This window comes from Typopeltis vanoorti, chromosome 1, assembly GCF_054136105.1.
Source record: "Typopeltis vanoorti isolate ZY-2024b chromosome 1, IOZ_Tvanoo_1.0, whole genome shotgun sequence".
NCBI classification, from domain to species: Eukaryota; Metazoa; Arthropoda; class Arachnida; order Uropygi; family Thelyphonidae; genus Typopeltis; species Typopeltis vanoorti.
This window is the reverse complement of record NC_143549.1, coordinates 43,084,372-43,108,996: the sequence shown is the minus strand read 5'-3', so window position 1 is coordinate 43,108,996 and position 24,625 is coordinate 43,084,372. Positions and strand designations below refer to the sequence as shown.

Genomic DNA, 24,625 nt, shown 5'->3' with positions numbered 1-24,625 from the left:
AACGATAGGCTTTTTCGCTCAATATCAGTTAATATTGGGAATTTTTCATGTGCATACTTCGAAATGACTTCAGTGTTTATTGATTTTAAATGTAAACTATTCTGAATGTTTATTTATTATATCAAATTCTACTTCAGCTTGATTTATATCAAACAGTCCACTCATTTTATTTGAAATTTCTGTGATGTTCAAGTTTTCTTGAAATGGATTATTGATAAAAGATAGAATCATTTCAGTTTTATTAAAATCTTTAAATCTTGAATTTATTTCTTCCTCAACTAATTCTATTTCACGAATTGTTTTAAATCATAACGAAGCATTTCTTGATTTTGTTCAAAAAAGTTTAATAAATATGGGAGATGTCTAAATTCGCGGTCATTTATATTTTTCTTTAATAAATGTAAGTATTGTTGAAAAGTTTTTATTGAACTTAACATTTCAATTAAATTTTTATCTATACCTTGTGACTCCAAATTTAAATAGCTTAATTTCGTACAGAAATCTACTAAAAATGATAAATGTAACAACCATCTTTTATCACTCAATTGTGGATAAATATCTCCTTTTTCATGAAGAAAATTTTTATATCGTTAATTAATACAAGAAATCTTTCTAAAAATTGACTTCTGCTGAGCCACCGAACATTATTGTGCAACAGAAGTTCCCTATCATCATCTGCCTGTAATTTAAATAACCGCCGTTGCAGGGCTTTTCCTCGAACAGAATTTACAATTTTAAATGTAATTTAAACTCAGATACGGAATAACAGTCTATGCAAACACATCAAACAGCCACCTAATAAAATTAGATACATTACACAGGAAAATCGTGTCAACAGTGATCTGGACACCTTACACGCAACAGCAAATATCCGACAAGCACATGGCGATACACAGAATACTGAGCATTAAAAACCTGAAATCCTACTTGACTTTAACAAAGAATTACTTCAACATCACCTATCAAAACAACAGAGACATATATCGTATAACACGACCTACAAAAACCCTCTACATCCCCACACCCTTCAACAACTCATACGGTTCTTTTGTGAGGTCACATCAGATACCCACGCAACTCAACAACCTACCAAGAAAGTGAAAACACGTAGATAACTACAGAACATTAAAAAACGAACTCTGGAAAATATACCAACAAAGATAAGATACCATTAACACTAATATACACATCATAATTCACTAGCATCCAATGCCTATATCCCATACATAAATAGTTGCAATAACATAAATAGTGAAGGCTAAATCACACTCTCTTCATAAAAGCTAACCCAAGCTTCGAAGTACGTGGGATTAACTTGCCTTACTCATCTACAAGTAATCCTTATAAACAAATGCAGAAATTTGTTTGTATAATCACTCTTTCTCAAACTTTGAAAATTATTATTATTATTATATAATGAGATTATTGGAGCCTGTGTAGCTCAGTGGATGTGGCGTTTGCACACCACCACGCTAAGCCGCACGAAGGAAGTCTTGGTTTCGAGTCTAGTCAGCGACTAGAGGAAATTTTTCTAAGCCTTTTTTCGACCAGTTCCCGAGTTAGTCGATCTCTGGCACGGGCAAGCAGGTTTTTCCTCCCGGAAACTCGGGTTTTTCGTCCTGTAAACTCAAGAAAATCGACCGTAGAACCCACATTATTTCAGACATTAAATATATTGTGTTAGGGTTAGAGACCACGAGATGGCGGCACATTTGAGCCGTCTCTCTTCACTGCGTACCGCTTAATTAGTGATAGCCTTGGGCCATCTGTCTCTGATTGGGTACCAGTGGAGATTGAACTGCCCACTCAGTCTCCAAAAGTTAGATAGGGCTAAATGGCCTCGCCTACTCCCGTATATACGGGAATAAAAAGGCGTTAGCTGATTTGTTTTTTTTAATAAGATTATTACAACATTATAACATATATAGTGTAGACATATTTTACCTAATACTGTTATTGTATTACAGTTAGCAATTTTAATATTAGTAGTAATTTAATATTTTGAACAGTAAATACTTTATGGTTTATAAAATGGAGTTTATGCAGTTGTAAGATAGGTTAGGTTACGTTAGAACATATCAATGACCAATTTAGCCACACTGTCTCTTCTTGGGTAAAGCGATCATGTGGTCTTGACCCGGAAGATTGTAAGATATGCTGAATGTTCTGTTAAGAAGGGAATATATGTGGAATTACATGGTTGGTTCCCATGACACGCTGATAATTCAGCTTTCAGCAGTGCTATGGAATGAGAATTTAAAGGGGAGAGATGTTGATGGTGAGTGGGAGATTGTCAAAGAGTGTGTAAGGAAAGCAGTATCACACTGTATTCTCAGAGTCAGGAGGAGAAATCAAGTAGGACTAAGATGGATGGACAGTATTATTAAGCAGGAGTTGCAGATTAAGAAAAATTGTGGAGGAAGCTTAATGAAAAATGTGATCAGCATAACCATGATCTTACCTGTACTTCTTACCTGGATGATTCTTACCTGTATGGTAAGACAGGCCAAAGCTAATTATGAGGGGGAATCTAGCTGATGAGGCCAAATAAATCATAAGGAGTTCTATTTCTGTGTTGAAAGGAAAAGGAAGAATAACTATGGAAGGATGACTTTAAAAAGTGCCGATGATAGAGAAATAACAGAACAAAATCAAATACTTGAGATACTTAGTGATCATTTTGCAAAACTGTTACATCTTGGTTATAATACTGCAGTGTCGAATGCGTCACTTATCAATGAAAATCTAGAGATCAAAAAATAGACATGCTTAGTATATTACGGAACTTTAATGCTAATAGTGCAATAGGGTTAGACGACATATCAGCTATGTGCAAAAAAATTAGCATCTCCTCTGACCAAACTGTTTAAGTTAAGCTTCAGTTCTGGTAAAGTTCGAATAGAGCTGTAGGATGGGAAATAATTCCATAAATAATTCCATTGCATAAGGGAGGATTCAAGAGAGAAGCAGAAAATTATAGACCAATCAGTATATCAGGAGTGGTGATTAAGGTTTGAAGAAATTGATAAAAGTTAGAATTCAGGACTGGGTGGACCAGAATATTATACTTTATAAGGGGGAAAAATGGATTTGTGAAGGGTAGCTCTTGTCTTGGTAACTTACTTACTTTCTATAATAAAGTTACAGGCTGAATAAATGACATTCTTATTCAGTGATACTGCTGGACTTTGCAAAGGCATTTTTCAATATTCCACATGAAACCCTGCTGAGATTATAAGGTGGCTGATGGATAGATATGAAAGAGTGGATTATGAAACAGATGAATCCAGTAGAAGTAGAAGGCAGGTTACCAATCGTAGCTCAGGGCACAGTATTTGGGCCTCTGTTGTTTAATTTGTACATTCATGATATTGGAAATGATTTGAAAGGAAATATTTACTTGTTTGTTGATAACTCAAAATTGGGAAGAGGGATAGTCAAGGGTTGTACAGTAGGTGGCCTCTTGGAGGTGTTACGAAATAATAATAATTATTATTATTATTATCATTATTATGTGAGACCTCCAGGGAGTCAAGGACTCATTGAGGGAGGCTGTAAATTACCCAAAGCAGCTATCATACCTTGCCTTAAATTCATTTACACTAGATGTACTCACTACCCATAAGAGCAAATTATTCCACTCACTCGCTGCTCTCTGGGAGAAAAATCTAGCTCTTACCCTTTCTTGACTGAGAACAACCTTAACGTCCATGGATGCCCCCGTCTTCTCTCCCCACCTTCCATAAAACGAAAAATTAAATCATTTGAAATGCTATAACATCCATTCAAAAGTTTATAAACCTCTATCATATCACTCCTCTTTCTCCTGTTAACCAGAGCCTGTAATCCACATACTCGCAATCTGTGCCCATAATCTAAATCCCATGATCCGGATATAATCTTCATAACTCTTCTTTGCACCCTTTCCACAGCCTCTTTATCCGCTTGGAACCCGGGACACCAAATCTGCGCATAATAATCCAGATGAGGTCTTATCTAAGTCTTATAAAGAGGCAAAATTACTTCCTTAATAATAATAATAATAATAATAATAATAATAATAATAATAATAATAATAATAATAATAATAATAACATTTTATTTATTTGTAATAACATTTATTTATTTATCATCATGCAGAGTATTTACATATACACAATAAAGTATGCTATTACATTTCCTGTTCAGTACTCAATGTAAAGTACTGTGATTTTTTTAAAATATAAATGTACATAATTTTTTTTAAAATTATGTACATTTGATAATTTTTTTTCCATTTTTTTTCAATATCAATATTATAGCTTATTATTTTATAGCCAATTTGCATAAACGTATTTTTTTTAATATCAGTATCTTTATTATTATTATACTTCTTACTGAGCGTTTTGTTACATAATCTACAGTCTTTGATTATGAGGATTTCATGTGTAAACAAAGGAGGCGGTTTAATGCCACCTACTTCGAAGTTTGGGTTAGCTTTTATGAAGAGATTGGGAATAGACTTCATTATTTATGTCGTTGTTACTGTTTATGTATCGGATTTATATATATATATATATATATATATATATATATATATATATATATATATATATATATATATATATATATATATATATATATATATATATATATATATATAATAATAATAATTTTTTTAACATTTTATTATTTCTCAGATAAATTACATACATTATATGAACAAAATTATGCATAACAAATAGAGTAGGTAGTGGAATGAATGAATTCGAAGCGTTCTTCATTTTGTGAAATATCAAGGTAAGGCTTTGATTTAGATGCAATTTAATTGCTATTGCTTCCTCTAGCCTACGCTTGGTATTGCTCGCAGTCCTTTGCGGCTGCTGGATATTCCACAAAACTTCTGCTGGCAGGACTTTAGACCTGCGGGATTTCTACTAGTGCTCATACGCAATTAAATCGATATGAGCGCGCCTGACCTAGACGTATTCAATGATTTGCTCGATAAAAAGCCGGCTCTTGTTAAACTCCAAAAGAAGTTCAAGCTGACATGGCCTGCTAGCATGATCGACCCCTACATCATTATCGAGTCACTCGATAAAAGGCTAGCACTCACTTTTATTAAAAACCTTCTCAAAAATTTTGAACGGGATTGGCCCGACTACTTAAACTTATATTATTCACCCGAAGTCGACATTGAGGAAAATGAAGACTCTCCTCAAATGGAAGAAAAACTCAATCTAGTTGTCTCTACCTCTAATCCTTCTGATCAGGGAGAAATCCACGCTCGTAAATTCCACACTCTCGCTGCTGAGCCAACAAATGATGTTGGTATGGACGAGGATGTTCCCATTTCAGATCCCTCTGCCTTCCCCAATGAAAAGGTGCCACCGATTATCCTAAGGGAAAAACAGAGATGGACAATAAGAATCGTCATGGCTAACTTACAAATAAGTTATAGATCTGTTAAAAATGTAGACGAGGGCACACAAATTCAGCCCGCCACAGTGACTGATTGTAGAAATCTTACAAAGGAGCTGGATGCAAGAGGAACACAATATCACACATTTTCACTTGCCTCTGAAAAAAACTGAAAGTGGTCAAACGAGGAGTATCCGAGGATATTGACACGGATGAAATAGTTACTGACCTCAACCCATAGGATCTACCTCCCATAAAGGTCACTAGAATGTTTAGATCAAATAAAACACCTATGCCTTGAGTATTAGTAGAAATTCATAATATTTAAAAAGACATATACAATCTAAAATCAATCTGTGGAATCAAAATCACTACAGAACCATTGAGAAAGAAAGCATCTTCTGCCACAGATGACAAAAATTTAGCCATGCCCAGATGCTATGCAAAGTTCAGTTCAGATGCCTAAAATGTGGCGAGAATCACCCCACAAACACCTTCGCCAAGCCAAAATCCATCCCGGCTAAGTGCGCTAATTGTGGGGATCCTCACCCTGCTAATTATAGAGGGTGTATACATCACCCCGAAAACAGATGGAATGTTCCAAATCATTAATCTACCTCGTCATCGAGTGCGAGAGTTCCTGAAGCTCGGGCTCCTCAGTTCTCCAAGAGTGAGATCATGACAATAGGTGCTCGCCCACCATTAACTGAGCCCCTTAAGAAAATGAATCTTCGACATCAAGCGAGAACATATGCTGATGTGGCGTACGCTCCAAACAGATAGTACAAACCCAGAACCAGACTAACCACATTCAAATTTATCAGCTATTATCACCTCTTCTCTTGCAAACATGCTGGAGGATTTCAGCAACTCAAATCCATCACTAAGTGTTACAAAAAGATTCTTACAGCAAACCCAATCCGTATTATCTGCACTCTCTGATGCATAGGAAAAAAATTGCCCCAGATTCTCTTAGGATTATTGCTTGGAATGCCAACGGTATCAAACATAAACTGTTAGAAATCCAGGAATTCAATAATAGATATAACCCAGATATATTTCTAATCAATTAAACTCACCTGAGGCCTGCTGACACCTTAAAAATCAGAGGGTATCAGATTTACAGAAACGACAGACTAGGGTATAGAGGTGGAGGTACAGTCACCCTTATCAAAAACTATATCAACCATCATTCAATAACCAACGGTACAACAACCAACCTCGAAATCACAGGAATTAATTTCTCACAAACTCGATTGGAAACCTTAAAATTTTTTATGCTTACAACCCTCCATTAAAGACATTATTGACCTCAGATCTGAGTGCCATCATTGGAGTAAAAGGACCGATCATCATCGCCGGAGACTTCAATGCAAAACATCCTGCTTGGAATAGTAAATCTACCAATAAAAATGGTCGGATCCATTCCAGCTACACAGGATCAAACTATGCAGTTGTGGCTAAACCTACAGAACCAACTCATCTCAGTACATATGGCACTGCTGACATCCTCGATATAGCTATCCTGCAAGACAATAAACTACAGTACAGCCTTAAATCACTAAATGAGCTATCACCGGATCACAACCCAATTCTACTGTAATTGGGAGAGCAAGAATGCCTGTCTCCTCCCTCTAATTCAGGCATATCGTGGGAGAGATTGTCTAAAGCACTTAGGGATCAAATTGGACCTGTCCCTCACATATGTACACCAGAAGATATGGAATCTGCAGTGAAAAGCCTCACCCAACAGATTAAGTCCGCTATAACGGTTGCAACCTTCCACACACCTGTTCCCAAACCTGGTCGTTTTCCTGAGGATATTATGGACCTGATCAGAGAGAAGAACAGAGTTAGGAAGAGATTTCGTAACACTCGCGCTCCTCAGGACAAAACAGTGCTTAATAGATTGAATGGAGCAGTAAGAGATGCAGTTAAAAATCATAGAAACCAAGTTTGGGATAAAAAGTTTAGTTAGCCTCTATCTCACCTATTGATCACTCTATCTGGGGGTTACTCAGAAACATCAAAAATAAAGACAGACCCCTCCCCCCATAATCTCAAACCAGGGCCTGGTCCACACAGATGCAGATAAGGCAGAAGCTATACTAAGGAATCTAGAGGAGCAGTGTAAACCTCCATATAACAACTTAGATTTCAATCACTTGTACAAAATCCACAGACAGGTCCCGCATGCATTGAATCTCCCAGATACCAATGCTGACCATATTGCACCTGCATCACCTGCTGAAATATATGATAATACTAAAAAAACTTAAGAACAATAAACTTATAATAATAAGTTTATTATTATAAGTATTATAATAAATAAAGAACAATACATATTATTATTTAATATTTATTGTGCTTAATAATAAGTTTGTTAATAACAATAAAGCTCCTAGACCAGATGGCATCTCAAACAGAGTGATCAAACTGCTGCCTCGAAAAGCTGTAGTGCACCTGACCAGTATAACAAATGCAATTTTAAGATTTCACTATTTTCCTTCCACCTGGAAACTGGTTGATGTAATCCCAATTCATATGCCAGGCAAGGACCAACACCTACCGCAAAATTATCGTCCAATCAGTCTCATCTCCAATCTGGGTAAGGTTGCAGAGAAGGTCATCATCTTACGACTCCAAAACTCAGTAAATGACCTAAACATCCTCCCTAAAGAACAGTTTGGTTTTTGCAACACCATGTACTACCCAGCAAATCCACAGAATTGTCGAATACACGACCACTAGCTACAACTGGCGCCAGTGCAAAGGAGCTGTTTTCCTAGACTTACCGAAACCATTTGACAAAATCTGGCATTTTGGACTCCTACACAAACTTATCTCAGCCGGTTCCTCACTAAAAATGATTAATCTAATTCACTCATATGTTCAGAATAGATCAATGCAAGTTAAAATCAACGATTCTATATCGTCCCAGCGCCATATCTTTGCTGCAGTGCAGCAGGGATCTCTACTGGCTCCATTGCTGTTTTCTGTATACATGTCAGACATCCCACACAATCCAATGACTTCCATTTTGTCCCTGTATGCGGACGATACTAACCAGATCTCTCAGACCCCCATTTCATTACCAGAAAGCTTCAAGAAAACCTAAAGCTGGAGTGCTGGTTCTCCAAGTGGAGGTTGGAAGTCAACCCCTAAAAAGCTCAGCTGTTCTTTTCTCAAAAAGGCCAATGTCTCCTGCAAGAGATGTGTTACTATTCAATACTAAAATTCCCTGGCAGACAGAAACAAATTACCTGGGTTTAATTCTCGACAAAAAGCTATCTTTCAACCAACACATCAAATCTACATGCGCAAAGACATCTAAAGCCATAGCTCAGATCTATCTGCTAATTAATAGAAATAGCAAGTTCAGCAACAGAATCAAATTGCAACTATACCAGATGACGATTCCTCCTATAATCACCTATGCCTTTCCTGGCTGGAGCCACACCTCTGATACTAACATTATCAAGATACAACGAGTGCAGAACAAGTGCTTGAGAATGATTATGAACACCCCATGGTATGTTAGAAACAATCAACTTCATAGAGACACAAATATTCCTATATTTTTTCTTTTCTACAAACCTTTGCATCCAAGTTTTTCCTCAAGACGTCCGCACATCCCAACGATTTGGTTCAGCAAGCTGCAGCATACGAAGGAACGGACATATTGAAATATAGAAGACCAAAAGCTATATTAGCCTCCTATAGCGATGCATACTCTCTATGTCCATTCAGGGCGAGCAAACTGCTCATAAATTTTACCCTCACTGTAACCACAACAGATAGCAGGGAATATCTAAAGCATCTTGCTTCACCCCTAAAGACATAAATGTCAATTGCCAATTGTCATAACAAATAGGAGGGGAGGAGCATGAGTGAGGGAATGGTGGATGGCGATTTTGATGAGAACGGACGTGTTATTTTTGACTGGGCCTGATTACATTGTATACAAGGTTTCTCAGTAATCTCACATTGCACTGGTGCTAACAAAGTGTAATTCTCTGTCTCCTCCCTCTGCAAGAAATGTGCAAGAGGTCAAATGGCCGGCAGGCCCTACCCACAATGAAGATCTGTGGTGGAATTAAGGTTTTATAGGGAGGTAGGTTTCTGAACTATGCCCAAGTTAGATATTGATACTCCTTTTCCCCAATTAGTAGGTTGTAACAAGACTATGATAGTAGACCATCTCAGTCTACAGGACACTTGCCGGCAGGCTTCAAGCCCTGCGGAATTACTGTTAGTAGTCCGTCTAGGTCTACAGGTTACTTTGCTGGCAGGCCCTTGGCCCTGCGGGATTTTTTATACTGCTATTAACCAATTTCGTCTGGCTGGAAATCGCAAATTTCACATGGAAAACATCAAAGAACAGATCCAGATCCTTAATAAGGATCAGTCCCTAGAGGTACTCTAGAGGCACTCTAGGGGCGTTTGTGCGCACTCACGCACGCACGCACGCACGCACGCACGCACGCACGCACACACACACACACACACACACACACACAAACTTGGAATGTATTAATGCGTCGCTGAACTGGAAGCTTGAACGAATATATTGTGTATGTCATTAAGTTTGTGTGGTATTTTGGGTGCGTGGGTGCGTGTCTCTTGTTCATAGTATGTCCTTTGAGCTCTTTTCAGGCTATTGTAGTTTGTAAGGTTTCTGTATTCAAAAGGTAATTTCGCGTGGCCTTTCCGTAGTGATTATTGTATTTATATGTGATATAATTAGTAGTCTGAGGTCTTGTTATACGGTATGTATTTCTGATTATCCTGTAGTTGGCATCGAAATAATATTTTAGCAAAGCTGCATAGTGACATAAATGTTTTGGTGTCAGTATTTTGTGTTCTGACATTGCAATGTATATAAGGTCGTTATTTTCTCTTTGTTCCCAAAAGATCAGTTTCATCATTTTGTACAGTAGTGACATTAATCTATTTCATTTGTAGGGTGCACAGAAAGCAAACGTTGTTATAGCGTATCTGAGTATATTTTGGCGTACTGCTTTGTATATTAGTGTTTAGGCGTATGAGAACTATGTCTTTTAACCTGTAGAGTTTGCCATTTATTGTTCAGAGTTTGTTGTATAGATTGTTTATGTGGCTATTCCAGTTCGTATCTGCATCGAAGTAAATTCCAAGCTATCGTATTGTTTCAACCTGAGTGATTGTACTGGTTTTGTTGTTCTGTGTGTTTTTTATGTTGGATAGGGTAGATGTGGGATGGTTATATATTTGTTATCAACTGGTTGAGTCAGTGGATTTCTGAATATAATTAATTTTGTCTTTTCTGAGTTTAGGTGTATGGAGTTTTTCGTGAGCCAGTCTATGATCAGATTTATGCCATGTTGCATATTTGTTCGGGCTATGCTTGCGTTATTATGGATGGATATTATTGCTGTATCGTCTGCATAATGGAATAGCTTACCTTTGAGTGGTAGCTGATTAATATCGTCCGTGTAAATGTTGAATAGAGTTGGGGAGAGTACAGCTCCCTGTGGTACTCCACAGGTTACTGGTAGCTCTCTGTTTCGGTTTCTCCCGATACGTGTGATATGCTTTCTATTTTGAAGGTAGTTTGTAAACCACCTGTGAAGAGGCCCGTCTATTCCAACCTGCCTGAGCTTTTCTAACAAGGTTTGATGTGTAAGTGTATCGAATGCTTTAGTTAGATCAATAAAGACTACCATGGCAATTTTTTTTTGTCTAAGGGGGTATTTATTATGTATGTGAAGTCTTCCAAGATAGATGTTGTTCCCTTATTTTTCTGAAAACCATATTGTGTTTTGGGGATAATATGAATGATCTCATTGTATGATGTGAGTTTCTTCAGTATGATCCGCTCCATAATTTGATTGATAATTGGTAATGTTGATATGGGTCTCTAATTGTTGATTAAATTTCTTTTTCTATGTTTGTATATGGGTGTGATTATGACGGTCTTTAGCATACTTGATATCTGTGCTGTTTTAAATATTTTATTTATTTAGTAGGATAGGACTTATACTAGTTTCATTTTGCTTGTTATCTTTAGGTCTTGTACCATCAATTCCTGGGCCATTGTTTGGTTTGATTTGATGAGAAGAGAAGTTCTGCCTCTTTTATGGATGGGAACCACAATGTGTGTTTTGATTGTTGTCCAGGTGGAGGGCCTCGATTTGTAATTGGGGGAATATTTCTGTGCAGTTCTTGGATGGAGTCTGCAAAGTATTGGTTAAAGTCATTTGCTAGTTGTTGGATAGGTTTTGCGTCTTTCATGAAGATGTGTTTTATGGTTTCGGAGGCGGTGGTTTTGGGAACACAATCTAGCATCTCGTTGATCAGATGCCAGGTTTGTTTGATATTGTTTTGTGCAGAGGTCATTTTATCTCTGTAGTAGCTTCTCTTTGCATTTCTGATTTGTGTTGTAAGGCGATTTCTTGTTATTTTATATTCAGTTTTTAAAGCTGTGTTATTTGATTATCGCTTTAATTCTTTCCATAAAGTGTCCTTTCTGTGTATTTCCAGGATTAAGTTTTGTGTTATCCAAGGATTTTGTGTTGTTTTTGAACGAATTTGGACATTGTAGCTTTCTTATATATTTCCTCCAGTGTGACTTTAATGTTGTTGTATAAGATATCTGCTGAATCTGATGCCAGGTGTTCCCAGTCTGTTTTTCTTATTTCGTGGTTGACTATTTCTTCATCTATTATTATTTGCTGTCGCTTTTCCTCTGTGGAACATTGCATGGATATTGTCTTGGTGTGCAGGTTTAGAGCGGTGAAGTAATGGTCTTCTACTTTGCACTTTATGACTGGTACAGCGTAACTGTTTGGTGGTGCTAGGATGGTTGTATGATCTAGACAGGAGGCAGTGTTAGTATTTCCGAATATTTCTTCTCTAGTACATGATGTTATTGTTGGTATTAGATTATACATGGATAGCGTGTCTAGGTATTGTACAGTGTTGATCTGGTTTTCGTTTGCAATATTTATGTTTATGTCGCCAATTATCATTAGGTATTTGGTTGAGCATATTTCTTTCCTGAAAGCCAGCAATTGAGTTCTTGCAAGAATTTTATCATGTTTAGGTTTGGTGGCCTGTTAATAACATTTAGTATCATGGGATGCTGTCTATTGGTGATATTAGTGATTTCGAGGCAAAGGGTTTCAGCATGCTCAAACTGATTGGCCGTTTCTTTTGCTATTAATATTCGTTTGATAAATATTATCATTTCACCCCCTCCTTTTTTTGGCAGCATAAGCCTGGAATTTGGAATGCAGTCGCTTCGTCATTAGTTATGGATACTTCTGTAAGAATTAATATATCAATAATATCAATGTAATTCCTCAGATAAGCCTTTAACAATAACCAATGTTTTCGGATGCTTCTGATGTTAATATGCAAGATTGAGAGACCTCTCGCTTGTACTGTGTGTTGTTTCCATGCATCAAGCGATTCTAAAGTACAATTACTTATGTATTCTGTTGTAATTACATCTATCTGATGGTTCACATTCAGTTTTGTTGTGTTGAGATCTTCTTATTGAACTAAGTTGGAGTCTTTTGTTTCACTCTGGTAACCTGTCTATATCTTCCGAGCTTTTTATTTGTATAGAATTTGAGGTCCGTGACTTTCTCAAGAATATTTTGCCGCCTTTGATCCATAAAAGTTGATACTTTTTTCTGTTTTTTCTTTTCTTGCTTGGTTCAAAAGATTCTGGTTGAAAGGTGTTAAATACTCAGATAGAAATATTGGCCTATTGTCTTGTGATGCATATAAATCCTTGACAATTAATTTTTTCAGTCTGGTTGTTTTTATGAGATTGTCTCCTGTAGCCTTACTTGTCAGACGGATTATTACTGGTGCGGGTCGTGGCGAGCCTTGTTTTTTGTTCTTCTTGGGAATCCGATTTATGGTCTGAATATCATTATGCTGAAGGGGAATGTCAATTGCATGGCCTAACTTTAAAACTACGTCTCTGAGATTTTCTGTGGTTTCAGTTTCTGGAAAACCGTTTATGACAAGGTCTTCTTTGGTTTAAAACTGCATATTGCAGTTTCAGGGAATTAAATTCTTGACGGAGTTCCGATGTGTCGTTTATCAATTTGTGTTGCCTGTCAGTTAGTGCGTTAATGCTGGTTTTAATGTCTTTTACCGTTTGTAAGACTTCTTCGACTTTTGAATAATAATAATAATAATAATAATAATAATAATAATAATAATAATAATAATAATAATAATTATTATTATTATTATTATTATTATTATTATTATTATTATTATTATTATTATTATTATTATTATTATTATTATTATTATTATTATTATTATTATTATTATTATTGATTAAGGTATTGCTACATGGAAAATAACTGTAGCTTTTGGATAATGAAGATCATAAGAATAAGCTGATCAAGCCATGCTAATACCATCTACTACGAAGCTAGGGTTTATTTTATGAAGAGAGTGGTATTAGCATACCCTATTTATGCTAATTTTTATGAATGGAATATAGGCATTGGATGCTGATGATTTGTGAAGGATATGTGTGGGAATGTATCAACTGTGATGAAATAGCTTTCCCATTTCGTATTTTAATGTTCTCTAATTGTCTATGTGTTTTAAATTTTGTGGTAAGTTGTTGAGTAGCATGGGTATGAGATGTGATCTCACTGCACAACCGTATGAGTTGTTGAAGGATCCAGGCGTGTAAAGAGTTGTTGTGATGTCGTGTATTTATGCTATATGTGTCTCTGTCATTATGATAGGTTTTGTTGAGATAATTCCTTATTTTGTCTATTTCTGGAGTGATAATTGGTTTTAGCAGTAAGCGCCATTCCTCCATATCCTGTTTTGTTACTGGTGGAAAATTTATGGTTTGCTGTTATCTTAGTGTTGGTAATGTTTTGTTGATTTTTGATAAATTATCTTTTTTTGAGTTTTGTGATACTGTTTGTGAAGGAGTAGTTGAATAAGTCTACTAGTTCCTTTTGGTTGATATACTGACCAAAGCTTTTTGATAAAATCTTGTGGTGAAGAGTTATTTTGTGTCTCTTTAAGTGTAGCCCATTTTTGCTTCATATTTTCATTACATTCCGTAAATTTATGATAGTAATAGTAGTGTCTTTTCGCCTTACGAATTTTTGTTGTTAGTTGCTTCTTTTGTTTTTATATAATGTTTATAGATCAGTTAACACTCTGTGACTTTTTAGTCTTTTCCATAGATTTTCCTCTGTCTTGTCTTGTCTTTAGCTTTTCACAAACCGATTGAGGTTTTTGAGCTGTGGAATTCACAACCGTCACCGTCTCAAGGACAAGGTGGTTGGTCCTATGCCTCCTGGTGTGCTCTATGTCTGTAATGTCATATGTGTGTCTTACATTCGCAGTCTCAGAACTACCCTTACATTCTGGAATTATTTTGTCTTCTTTCCAGTCCCTTGGAACTCTACAAGAGCTGATGTTTAAACCACAGATCCTTCTCAGAGGCGCTGCCAGTTCCCTTGCACATTCTCAGAAGACCTGAGCTGATATCCCATCTAATCTCACAACTGTATTTACACTGAGGTTCTGAAATATCCTAAGAATCTCTTGTTCATCCATCTCTGTTCCCATATTAATATCTGTCACATAGTCAAAGCAGAAAACTCATTATGATTACGTACTCTTAGAAAGTGGTTACCCAGTCACTCGAATATTTTTATCTGCTTCTGACACATCTAGAGTATCACCACTCATTAAGATTAATCTTCCATAATCATTCTTCTCCTTACTTGCCACGTAACGAAATAACTCTGTGATTTCCTTTGGCCTGCTCAGCTACATTCTTCTTATGATCTGATTTTATTTTACCCTCCTTGCCATGCTGGTCACATTTGTTGCCTGAGCCTTGTACTTTTCATGAGTTGCTGGTCACCTTTTTTCCCTATATAGTCTCCACAGCATTTCTTTTTCTGTAGCTGGTGCTCATACTCATCTATCTAACTCCTATTTAATTAACACTTCTTACTTTTTTAGTATATACTTTAATATTGCTTCCTCTAGCTGGCCCTTAGCTATCCCCCTTGCACTACTAATATCCTTACTGTGCAGCGCTTTATGCCATGGCACAGATTCAACTAAGCTTATGATAATCATCTGCTTTGTAGTTCCACAACATACCCTGACAAAATATCCTTTATATTGGAGATAATTTCCCAAGTCTAGACCGCATGGTCATTTTCACCAATCGGTGGCAATGTTGTCACCTTGGTTATGGTTAGCTTTTCTGATTCTATAACCAAATCCAATACTCTGAGATACTCTTAAATATATCTTCATAGACGATGGCTTCTATAAACGTAAACTTATTTCAGGTCTGCTTCAGATTTCTAAAAGTTGGATAGGATTAAAAGAGCTCTATCTACTCCTTTTGGGTAACGAAAAGAAATGTTTAAGGATTAATTTTTCTTTTATTTTTGTTACTTTTATGTGAATAGACTACTTTAAATGTCACAATACATGCTAATATTTTATTATATACTTATAACACTAAATATACTTATTCAAGCTTTACATGCTTGGTTGAAGGAGTGTTTAGCACATCAGTTCTTCAACAACCGCTAGGCTATGGGTTCCAATCCCGAGAAATAGTTGAGAATTATTCTTAGTCGGGAGATTAGGATTTTATTATTATTATTATTATTATTATTATTATTATTAGCGACACCTCCGAGGACTCATCGCTGGAAGACATTTTACTCTGCAACACACCTCTTATCCTCTCCCCCTCTACTTCTCTAATTACACAGAACGAGTCTATTACCATCAACGTCATCTACCGCCCTACATTATTTTTTGGTGGTAATTGCGTGTGTTCTTCCGGTCGATTTGCCTGTATGAATCAATTGGTATGAAACGAATGGAGGTCGCCTTTCAAAAAAAAAGTTTCATATATATATATATATATATATATATATATATATATAGTACGCAGACTGTGAGTCTCCAGATTCAATTCCTTCTGGTTTTTTCTTGAATTAACATTATAATATACATTCTAGAATACCCCATGATCCCTGTTTACAAAAGTTAGATAGGGCTTAAGCGCGGTCTCGCTTTATTCCCTATAGGGAAATGAAAAGCATTAGCGGATTTATATACAGTATTTATATTTATAAATGAAACTTATAATTCAATTTGAGAATTAAAATTAGGAACTATAATTCCATTCCAGTTTCTTTCCTTGTATTTTTTTGCTTCAATTAAAATGTTAATTTTTTAATATTTTTTTATTTATATTTATTTGCAAATTTAAGTTCATGTTGGAATATCGAAAGTCTAATTTATTTACATATTCTAGGTTAGATTTTAAATTCGGTTTTAATCCTGAAATACGATTGATATCAAATATTGAAATTGCACGGTTTTGTGTAGACTTTCTGTTTAAGGTTAAGTTGTCATTTTAGATTCATTCTTCATTAGCTTCCAAATAATTTTTTTCATGATTCTAATCTGTTATACTGCATTTAATTTATGCTCACATTAAGATCGAGTTGACTGTAATTATCACGCAGAACGTTTTATTTGAAGCTGATGGGACGCAAACCTTTTCATTATCGGTGTGTATTCGTCGATAAAAACTGTGGTTACAAGTTTAGGTTTGGCAAGCGAGCTAAACCATCGTTACAATGCAGTGTTGCAAACGCAGAATAAAAAGGAGCAGCATTTATTTGAAAAAATAATACAAGGATGTACATTACTTTTTTTTTAACGCTGTATCAAAACTAACGACCAAGTCTAGCCTACAATAAACCATATCATTAATCTAATGTTCATCAACAGCTACTGCCTGTCTCAATTCCGGAGATGTCGTAAACCATCGCAACGTGCTAACCTGAACGTACAACTGTCGCGTTTAATCGTAACTCACTTGTATAACTCGAATTTGTTTTAACAATACACACGTTGCTTATCTGTGCCAATCATGCCACCGTTTCCCGAAGAAGTTGATGTATTTACTGTGCCTCATTCACGGATGAAACAATTAGTGGAGGTATATTCGGAAAAGGTATGATTTTTACCTTGCTTAAAATGCGAACTTTTTATTCACATATATCCCATATCCTTATTGTTTCATTCGGCTTAATATTGTGTATATAATAATGACGAAGAATCTTCGCAGTTTAAACTGTCACATTAGCTCTTTTAGTACTTTAATTATGGCTTTATATTAATAAAAATTAACAGTAGCTGTCAATAAGAAATATTAATATATATTTTTTTTTTTTGCTTCTTTCCATCTCCTCATATACTGTACCCAATTAGCAGAATCGAACAGAGTTTGCAATACGCAATGCTATCCTAATATTTTTATTAAGCCTTAGTCGTTACATACTGCACTAAATATATGGAAACAGAGCCCTCATGGGATGAGAAAGGAAATTTGTGTCATCAAATAATTCAATTCAACCATAATATTCCCATTGCTCAGCAAAATAAAGAAACATTAATAAACAACACATTCATCATAGGTGTATGCGCTGTCTGATTCATTACTTAGTGATATCACCAATGCTTGGTATTGCAAACTCATGACTAAAGCTTCAGAAATTTACTTTTTTTTGTCGTTATGAGATGTTCTGACAGTATTTTATTATAATTTGAACTAAATTAATGAGATGGGTAGTAAATTAGCAGTTATTTCCATCAACAATTATTATAATTATTACAGTGATCCATGGGTCAGCAGACTGGTTGTGAGAGGTCCTCTAATGGCTGTCATATTGAACCTTGATTGAACAATGCATTCCACTCGTTGACTCTCCTTACAAAAAATCTCCCGAGACCCTTTTTCACTTCATCTTTACACAGCATCCAGAAATGGCCTCTCATTCTTGCTGTGTTTCTTGTCACTAACTAGAGACACAGACCTTCAACAATTTCATTGTCTCTATCATATCACCTCTTTTCTCCTGTCAACTAAACTCTGCAATCTACATTCCCTCTATTGCTCTGCATAGGCAAAATTCCAAAGTCCTGATGTCACCATGGTCATTTATGTTTGGATTCTCTCCAGTGGATTCTTTCCACATCACAATGCAACTAGGTGACCAAATTTGAGCACAGTAGTTCCTTTGTGGTTTGAGCCATTAACAAAGGCACTATCTCCTTATCCCTAAATGTTAACATACTACTTCTTGTCATAGCAGCAATTGCAGCACTAGCAGTGTGCCCTTGGAACTGTACTCCATTGTCAATCATCCTCCCAAGATCTCAAATTTCATCTCCTCTCCCTGAAGCACAGCTCCACCAATACAATTTTATATCTTTACTCCCCAAACTGCAACAACTTGCATTTATTAGTATTAAAATTATATCTCGCTCATTTGTTGAAGCCAAAAGTCTATTAAAATTTTCCTGTTGAGAATTACCATCCACAGTATACTATACTCTTGATAATTCTACCCAACCAACTTTGCATTGTCAGCAAAAACATTTGAGGAATCCCAGTCTACATGAAATATCATTAACAAGTAAGTTAATAGCAGGAGCCTGAGAACAGAATCCTGAGGCATGTATTGCTAATCACCTTCCTTTGCTGGTCACACTGCTCCACGATACATACACACCTTGCTGGTATCATTCAGAAAAACCAATCTTCAATCCATCTAACCAGTCTATTATCCAATGCCATCTTATACATCAACATGTCATGGGGAAGCCTTTGCAAAGTCCAAGAAATCACTGTATGTGAATCTGCCTTATCCAACATATTTGTTACTTTATCTGGTCAATTGGTAGAGCCTCTGCTACTAATGACTCATGCAAAAAGTTAAGCATGTTTGAGTGCGGTTAATAGTTGGAAGGAGTATATCTTTCGAAGCTGTTGGCACACTCTCCCTCGATGAGTCTTTGAACTCCCTGGAGGTGCCACATAATAATAATAATAAAATGTAAGCAGATTGCTAAAACAAGACCTACTCTTCACAAACCCATGCTAACAGTAATAAAGAGTTTTGTGCCCATCAGCCCATTCTTCTGTTATATTCTTAACCGGATTCCCCCAGTATCTTGACCACAATTGCAAATATACAGATTAGTCTATAATTGGGACTTTGTTTTATTATGTAATGATTAAAATTTATTAATTCTTTAAGCATTGTGATTGTATTCAAGTGAATTTTTTCTGCAAAGCATAAAATATTCATAATTTTAACGTTCAATATGTTTGAAATATTTCTGACAAAATGTAGTACATATACTGTTGTGTATCTGATACTGAAATGAATGTAACAAACTCCATGCATGTTTGCTTGGTTCACACCATTTTAAATGATAATGCTTACTTTGGACATTGGATTATTATAATAATGTAATAACTAAAATCAGATAAGACATTAATACACATTCTAGTAGTGAGTGTATTTCTTAGTGACATTTCTTTGTGGATGTCATGCTGAAATTGCATGTAATTGCAATGCTGAAACGAACGTTCACATGTAAAGATAACGATATTATTTTGCCTCTTTACAAGGCCTTGATAAGACCTCACTTGGACTATTGTGCACAGGTCTAGTCTCCTGGTTTCCATTATGATTCTGATATTATTATGTGACACTTCCAAGGAGTCCAAAGACTCATCGAGGGAGAGTGTGCCACCAGCATTGAACTCCTTCCAACTACTAACTGTGCTCAAACTTGCTTAACTTTTTGCTGAGCCATTAGTAGCAGAGGCTCTACCAATCGACCAACCTTTGAGATAGCAAACTCACCTTCAATTGAAAAAACTGTATAAAAATTCTTCTTGTTGCAACAGGAATGGAACTTGGGTATTTTCTAGTTAAAAGGCGGCATAATATTCCATTGCTCTTCCAGTTGCACCCTGAAGAAAATAAATAATTTTAGTTGGAAAGACTCGCATTCTAATCCTGTCTGGGATGCAAAAAACATTTACAGGATATTTCAGTTGAAGGTGATTTCATAAAGAGATAACAAGGTTACCTCCAGGAAACTTGGACTTTTCACCCTGAAACAACCAAATCTACATGAACACACAATTGGTATTAATCCTATTTGCATAATACAATATGCAAATAGGATTAACCATCCTGTCCAAGAATTAATTAAGGATTTTAAAGAAGATGAGTTACTAGGCTGTTATAAGCCACTGAGCCTAACATGCAAGGGGAGAATGGGAATGATGGCCACTTTTTTATGGTAATACAGGCTTGGTTGGCCGAGTGGTTAGCTTATCCGCTCTCCAGCCAAAAGGCTGAGGGCTCGAATGCTTGTGACTGCCTGTGAAAACACAAGTGCTGGTGGTGGTCGGCGGTAGATGGCATCGATAAATATGATGACGGTAGATGTGGTTGGTAGAGTTGTAGAGCAGATGCTCTCCCTCGATGAGTCCTTGGACCCCCCCCCTGGAGGTGTTACATAATAATAATAATAATAATAATAATAATAATAATAATCTCATATAAGCTAGCTTTTTTTATGATAATCTGTAACAAAGACTCAATGATAATACATGTCAATCACACCTAAATAAAGCAGAACATCATGGTCCAAAGTCCTAACAACATTGTTGAGTTTTTTAATTTTTTTAGTTTTTTTTTTTTTTTTAGTTTTTAATTCGAAGATATACCTGGGGGGAAAACATGATGCCATTAAAAATTCTAACATAAATCTTCTGCTCCATTATTTTTTTAATTTAAATGTTTCAAGTAGTCATCATATTTCTAAGCTTTACAGAGAGCATGTTTCAAAGCAGTGTAATCTCTATGAAAGGAGAGTGTTAAAAATGATATCAGGATTGTGGAATACTGATTATGAAGACAGATTGAGAATGTGTAGACTGCAGACACTAGCAAACAGGAGAAAGAGGGGTGATATGATTGAGACTTGCAAACTGCTGAAAGGATCATACAGGATTTCAATTGATGGAATTTTTCAATTTATGGATGGTGGGGAAAGGACAAGAGGATATCCTTGGAAGGTGAGAATGAAGACTGCCAAGAAGGGTATGAGGACTAGATTTTTCTCTTAGAGGGTGGTACATGGTTGGAATGGATTTCCTTTGGATGTTGTGAGTGCAAGCAGTGTGCATGAATTCAAGAATAAGTATGATAGCTGATGTGTGTAGTATGTGGCCTCCCTCAATGAGTCTCTAACTCCTTGGAGGTTTCTCTTAATAATAATAATAACAATGTCTTCATTTATCATATGTGCTATGTCTCATAAAAAACTTTAAATAGTTTGTTATGAGACATAACAAACTATTTATATAAATGCTGTTTTCTTGGGTTTGTAAAATAAAAAAAAAAAAGAAGTTGCTAACTAAATCCATGTGTGTGTAATACATTATGTAACTTCATCTCTTGAAACTGCTACCAAAAACTGAAAATCAATTTTTTTATTATTATTATTGATAGGATCTTCACAGTTATGAGAATCACTTTGGAAGGTCACTTTATGCACCCTTTATTGTTTCCCCCATGTTCTATCATATGAAAAATTTCCCCAGTCAAAATGCCTGTCAATACCTGAAATGTCTCAGCCATATTATTATTATTCAGGCCTCCATGGAGTCAAAAGACTCATCATAGAGTCTAATCATCTTCATGATCATCATCATCACCAAATTCCCGCCATGTATCCTCAAGGGGTGTACAGGATATGATAGTACTACATGAAAAATTTACATCATTACTAACTTCCTATCTACAATTTTCCTCCAGATCAGTCTGTTACTTGTCGAGACTCCAATATTATCATATCTTATATTTCTGTTGTCTAAGACACTTTGTACTCTATCAAGCCACCTATATCTTGGTCTTCCTCTGGGTCGTTTTCCTGCCAACCTGGCAGAGAACACTTGTTTTGCCAATCTTTCCTCGCCACTCTATTTAAATGACCATACCACCTGAGATTAGCTCTGCTAACGCATTCCTGGATGATGACAATGTCAAGTTCTTTCCAAATATCCTCATTTTTAATATGATATTGCCATTGATGCCATCTGTTCATGCCTCTAATCTTTCTCAGGACTCTCATATCTGCGGTCTCTGGTCTTTGGTCAAGTGTTTTACTTCTGACCCAGTTCTCAGATCCATAAGTTAAAACTGGTTTGAACACTGTCTTGTATACAGCTAATTTAGTGTTCTGACTAATTTCTCTCTTATTCCATATGAATTTATTCAATTGACTTCCTACTATACCAGCTTTATTGATTCTGTTGTCTATTTCCATATTTAATTTACCACTTCACTAAAAATCGTGCCTAAGTATGCGAAATGTTTTACTTGTTCCACAGGTTCTCCGTTCACAATGCAGTTGACATTTTCAACGATTCTGCCTATTTTCATTGTCTTCGTCTTTTTATTGCTGACCTTCATACCATATCTATTACAACAGTTATTCAATTTAGTCAAGGAATCTTGCAGACTCGTAGTGGATTTATTGATAAGTATAACATCGTCCGCATAAAGCAAACTGCTGACATTAACATCTCTAATTTTGATATCAAGTTTAATACCACTTTCCTTCATAATGTGATCCATATAGATAATGAATAACAGAAGGGATAATGTACATCCTTGTCTCACACCAGATTTAACATTAAACCATCTTCCTGTACTTCCTTCAATTCTAACTGCTGACTTACAACTCAAATGAAGACTAAGTATTGCTTGATATAATGCTCCATTTACATCATCTAACTGTAGTGTATTGAATAGCTTCTCTTTGCACCTTATCATATGCCTTTTCCAGATCTAGAAAACTCAAATAGAGATCCTTGTTATATTCCCATGATTTCACTGCTATTTGTCGTAAAGTGAAGATCTGATTCTGACAGCCTCTATTTTGCCGGAATCCAGCTTGTTCTTCACCAAACATTTCTTCTACAATTCTTCTCAACTGTTTCTCAAGTATATTTGCATATATCTTACCAGGAACACTCAGTAAGGAAATATCTCTGTAATTTTCACGTTCAGTTTTATTTCCCTTTTTATATATGGTTACTATGAGAGCTCTACTCCAGTCATCAGGAATTCGTCCCTCTGTCCAGGCCTTCTGAACTATGCAGTGCAGCTATTGCAAGACTTTTATGCCACCATACTTCAGCATTTCTGGTCGAATATCATGTACTCCTGCTGCCTTTCCACATTTTAAGCCTTGGATGGCTTTTTCTACTTCAAGTATGGATATTAGCTAAATTACTAAATTAGCTGCATACAAGACAGTGTTCAAACTAGTTTTAACTTATGGATCTGAGAGCTGGATCAGAAGTAAAACACTTGACCAAAGACTAGAGACCGCAGATATGAGTGTCCTGAGAAAGATTATAGGCGTGAACAGATGGCATCAATGGCAATATCATATTAAAAATGAGGATATTAGGAAAGAACTTGACATTATCTGCATCCAGGAATGCGTTAGCAGAGCTAATCTCAGGTGGTATGGTCACCTAAACAGAATGGGCGGGAAAGATTAGCAAAACAAGTGTTCTCTGCCAGGTTGGCAGGAAAACGACCCAGAGGAAGACCAAGATATAGGTGGCTTGATAGAGTACAAAGTGTCTTAGACGACAGAAATATAAGATCTGATAATATTGGAGTCTTGACAAGTAACAGACTTGGAGGAAGTTACTTGTCAAGGAAGTAACTTCCTTGACAAGTAACTTCCAAGTTAGTAATGATATAATTTTTTCATGCAGTACTATCATATCCTGTACACCCCTTGTGAGTACATGGCAGGAATTTGATGATGATGATGATGAAGTATGGATATGTATTCCTGACTGTATGCCTGTTTAGTGTTTTTTATCATTGTGCTGTCACTGCTTGTTTCATTTAGCAATTTCTTGAAGTAATTACTCCATTTTTCAAGGATGTCTTTTTTGTCCCGTTTTCATGTCACCTTTATCATCTCTAACTCCTTTTACAGTACTCTTTCCTCCATTTCTAAGCTTCTTCAACAACCTCTAATATATTTTGACACCTTTTTGATATTTATTTTCTATGTTCTTGCCAAAGTCTTCACATGACTTTTGTTTAGCTAGTTTTACACAGTGCTTAGCTTTCTTAAATTTGTCTCTGTATTCTCTAAGAGCACAAGCTGACTTATTTGCCAGGAACTTTTGATATGCTTTCTTCTTCTCCTTCACTGCCTCTTTAACTTCCTGTGTCCACCATGGAGTTCTGATTCTTCTATCCTTGCAGACAACCTCACCACATGGCTCTCTGGC

The 24,625-nt window shown here is 36.0% G+C and overlaps 1 protein-coding gene across 2 annotated transcripts in view; it reads left to right on the top strand.

Annotated features, from left to right (window-relative positions):
- The first annotated feature begins 16,948 nt into the window (after window positions 1-16,948).
- LOC150109924 (F-box/LRR-repeat protein 5-like) overlaps window positions 16,949-24,625 on the top strand; it is a 335,771-nt gene continuing 328,094 nt past the window's right edge. The window contains exon 1 of one of the 2 annotated variants that reach the window (XM_090397314.1): window positions 16,949-17,443. In XM_090397314.1, coding sequence (XP_090253440.1) covers window positions 17,360-17,443 — 84 coding nt within the window. In that variant the 5' untranslated portion in view covers window positions 16,949-17,359. The remainder of the gene's footprint in view (window positions 17,444-24,625) is intronic. The other variant, XM_090397315.1, reaches the window with a different exon arrangement.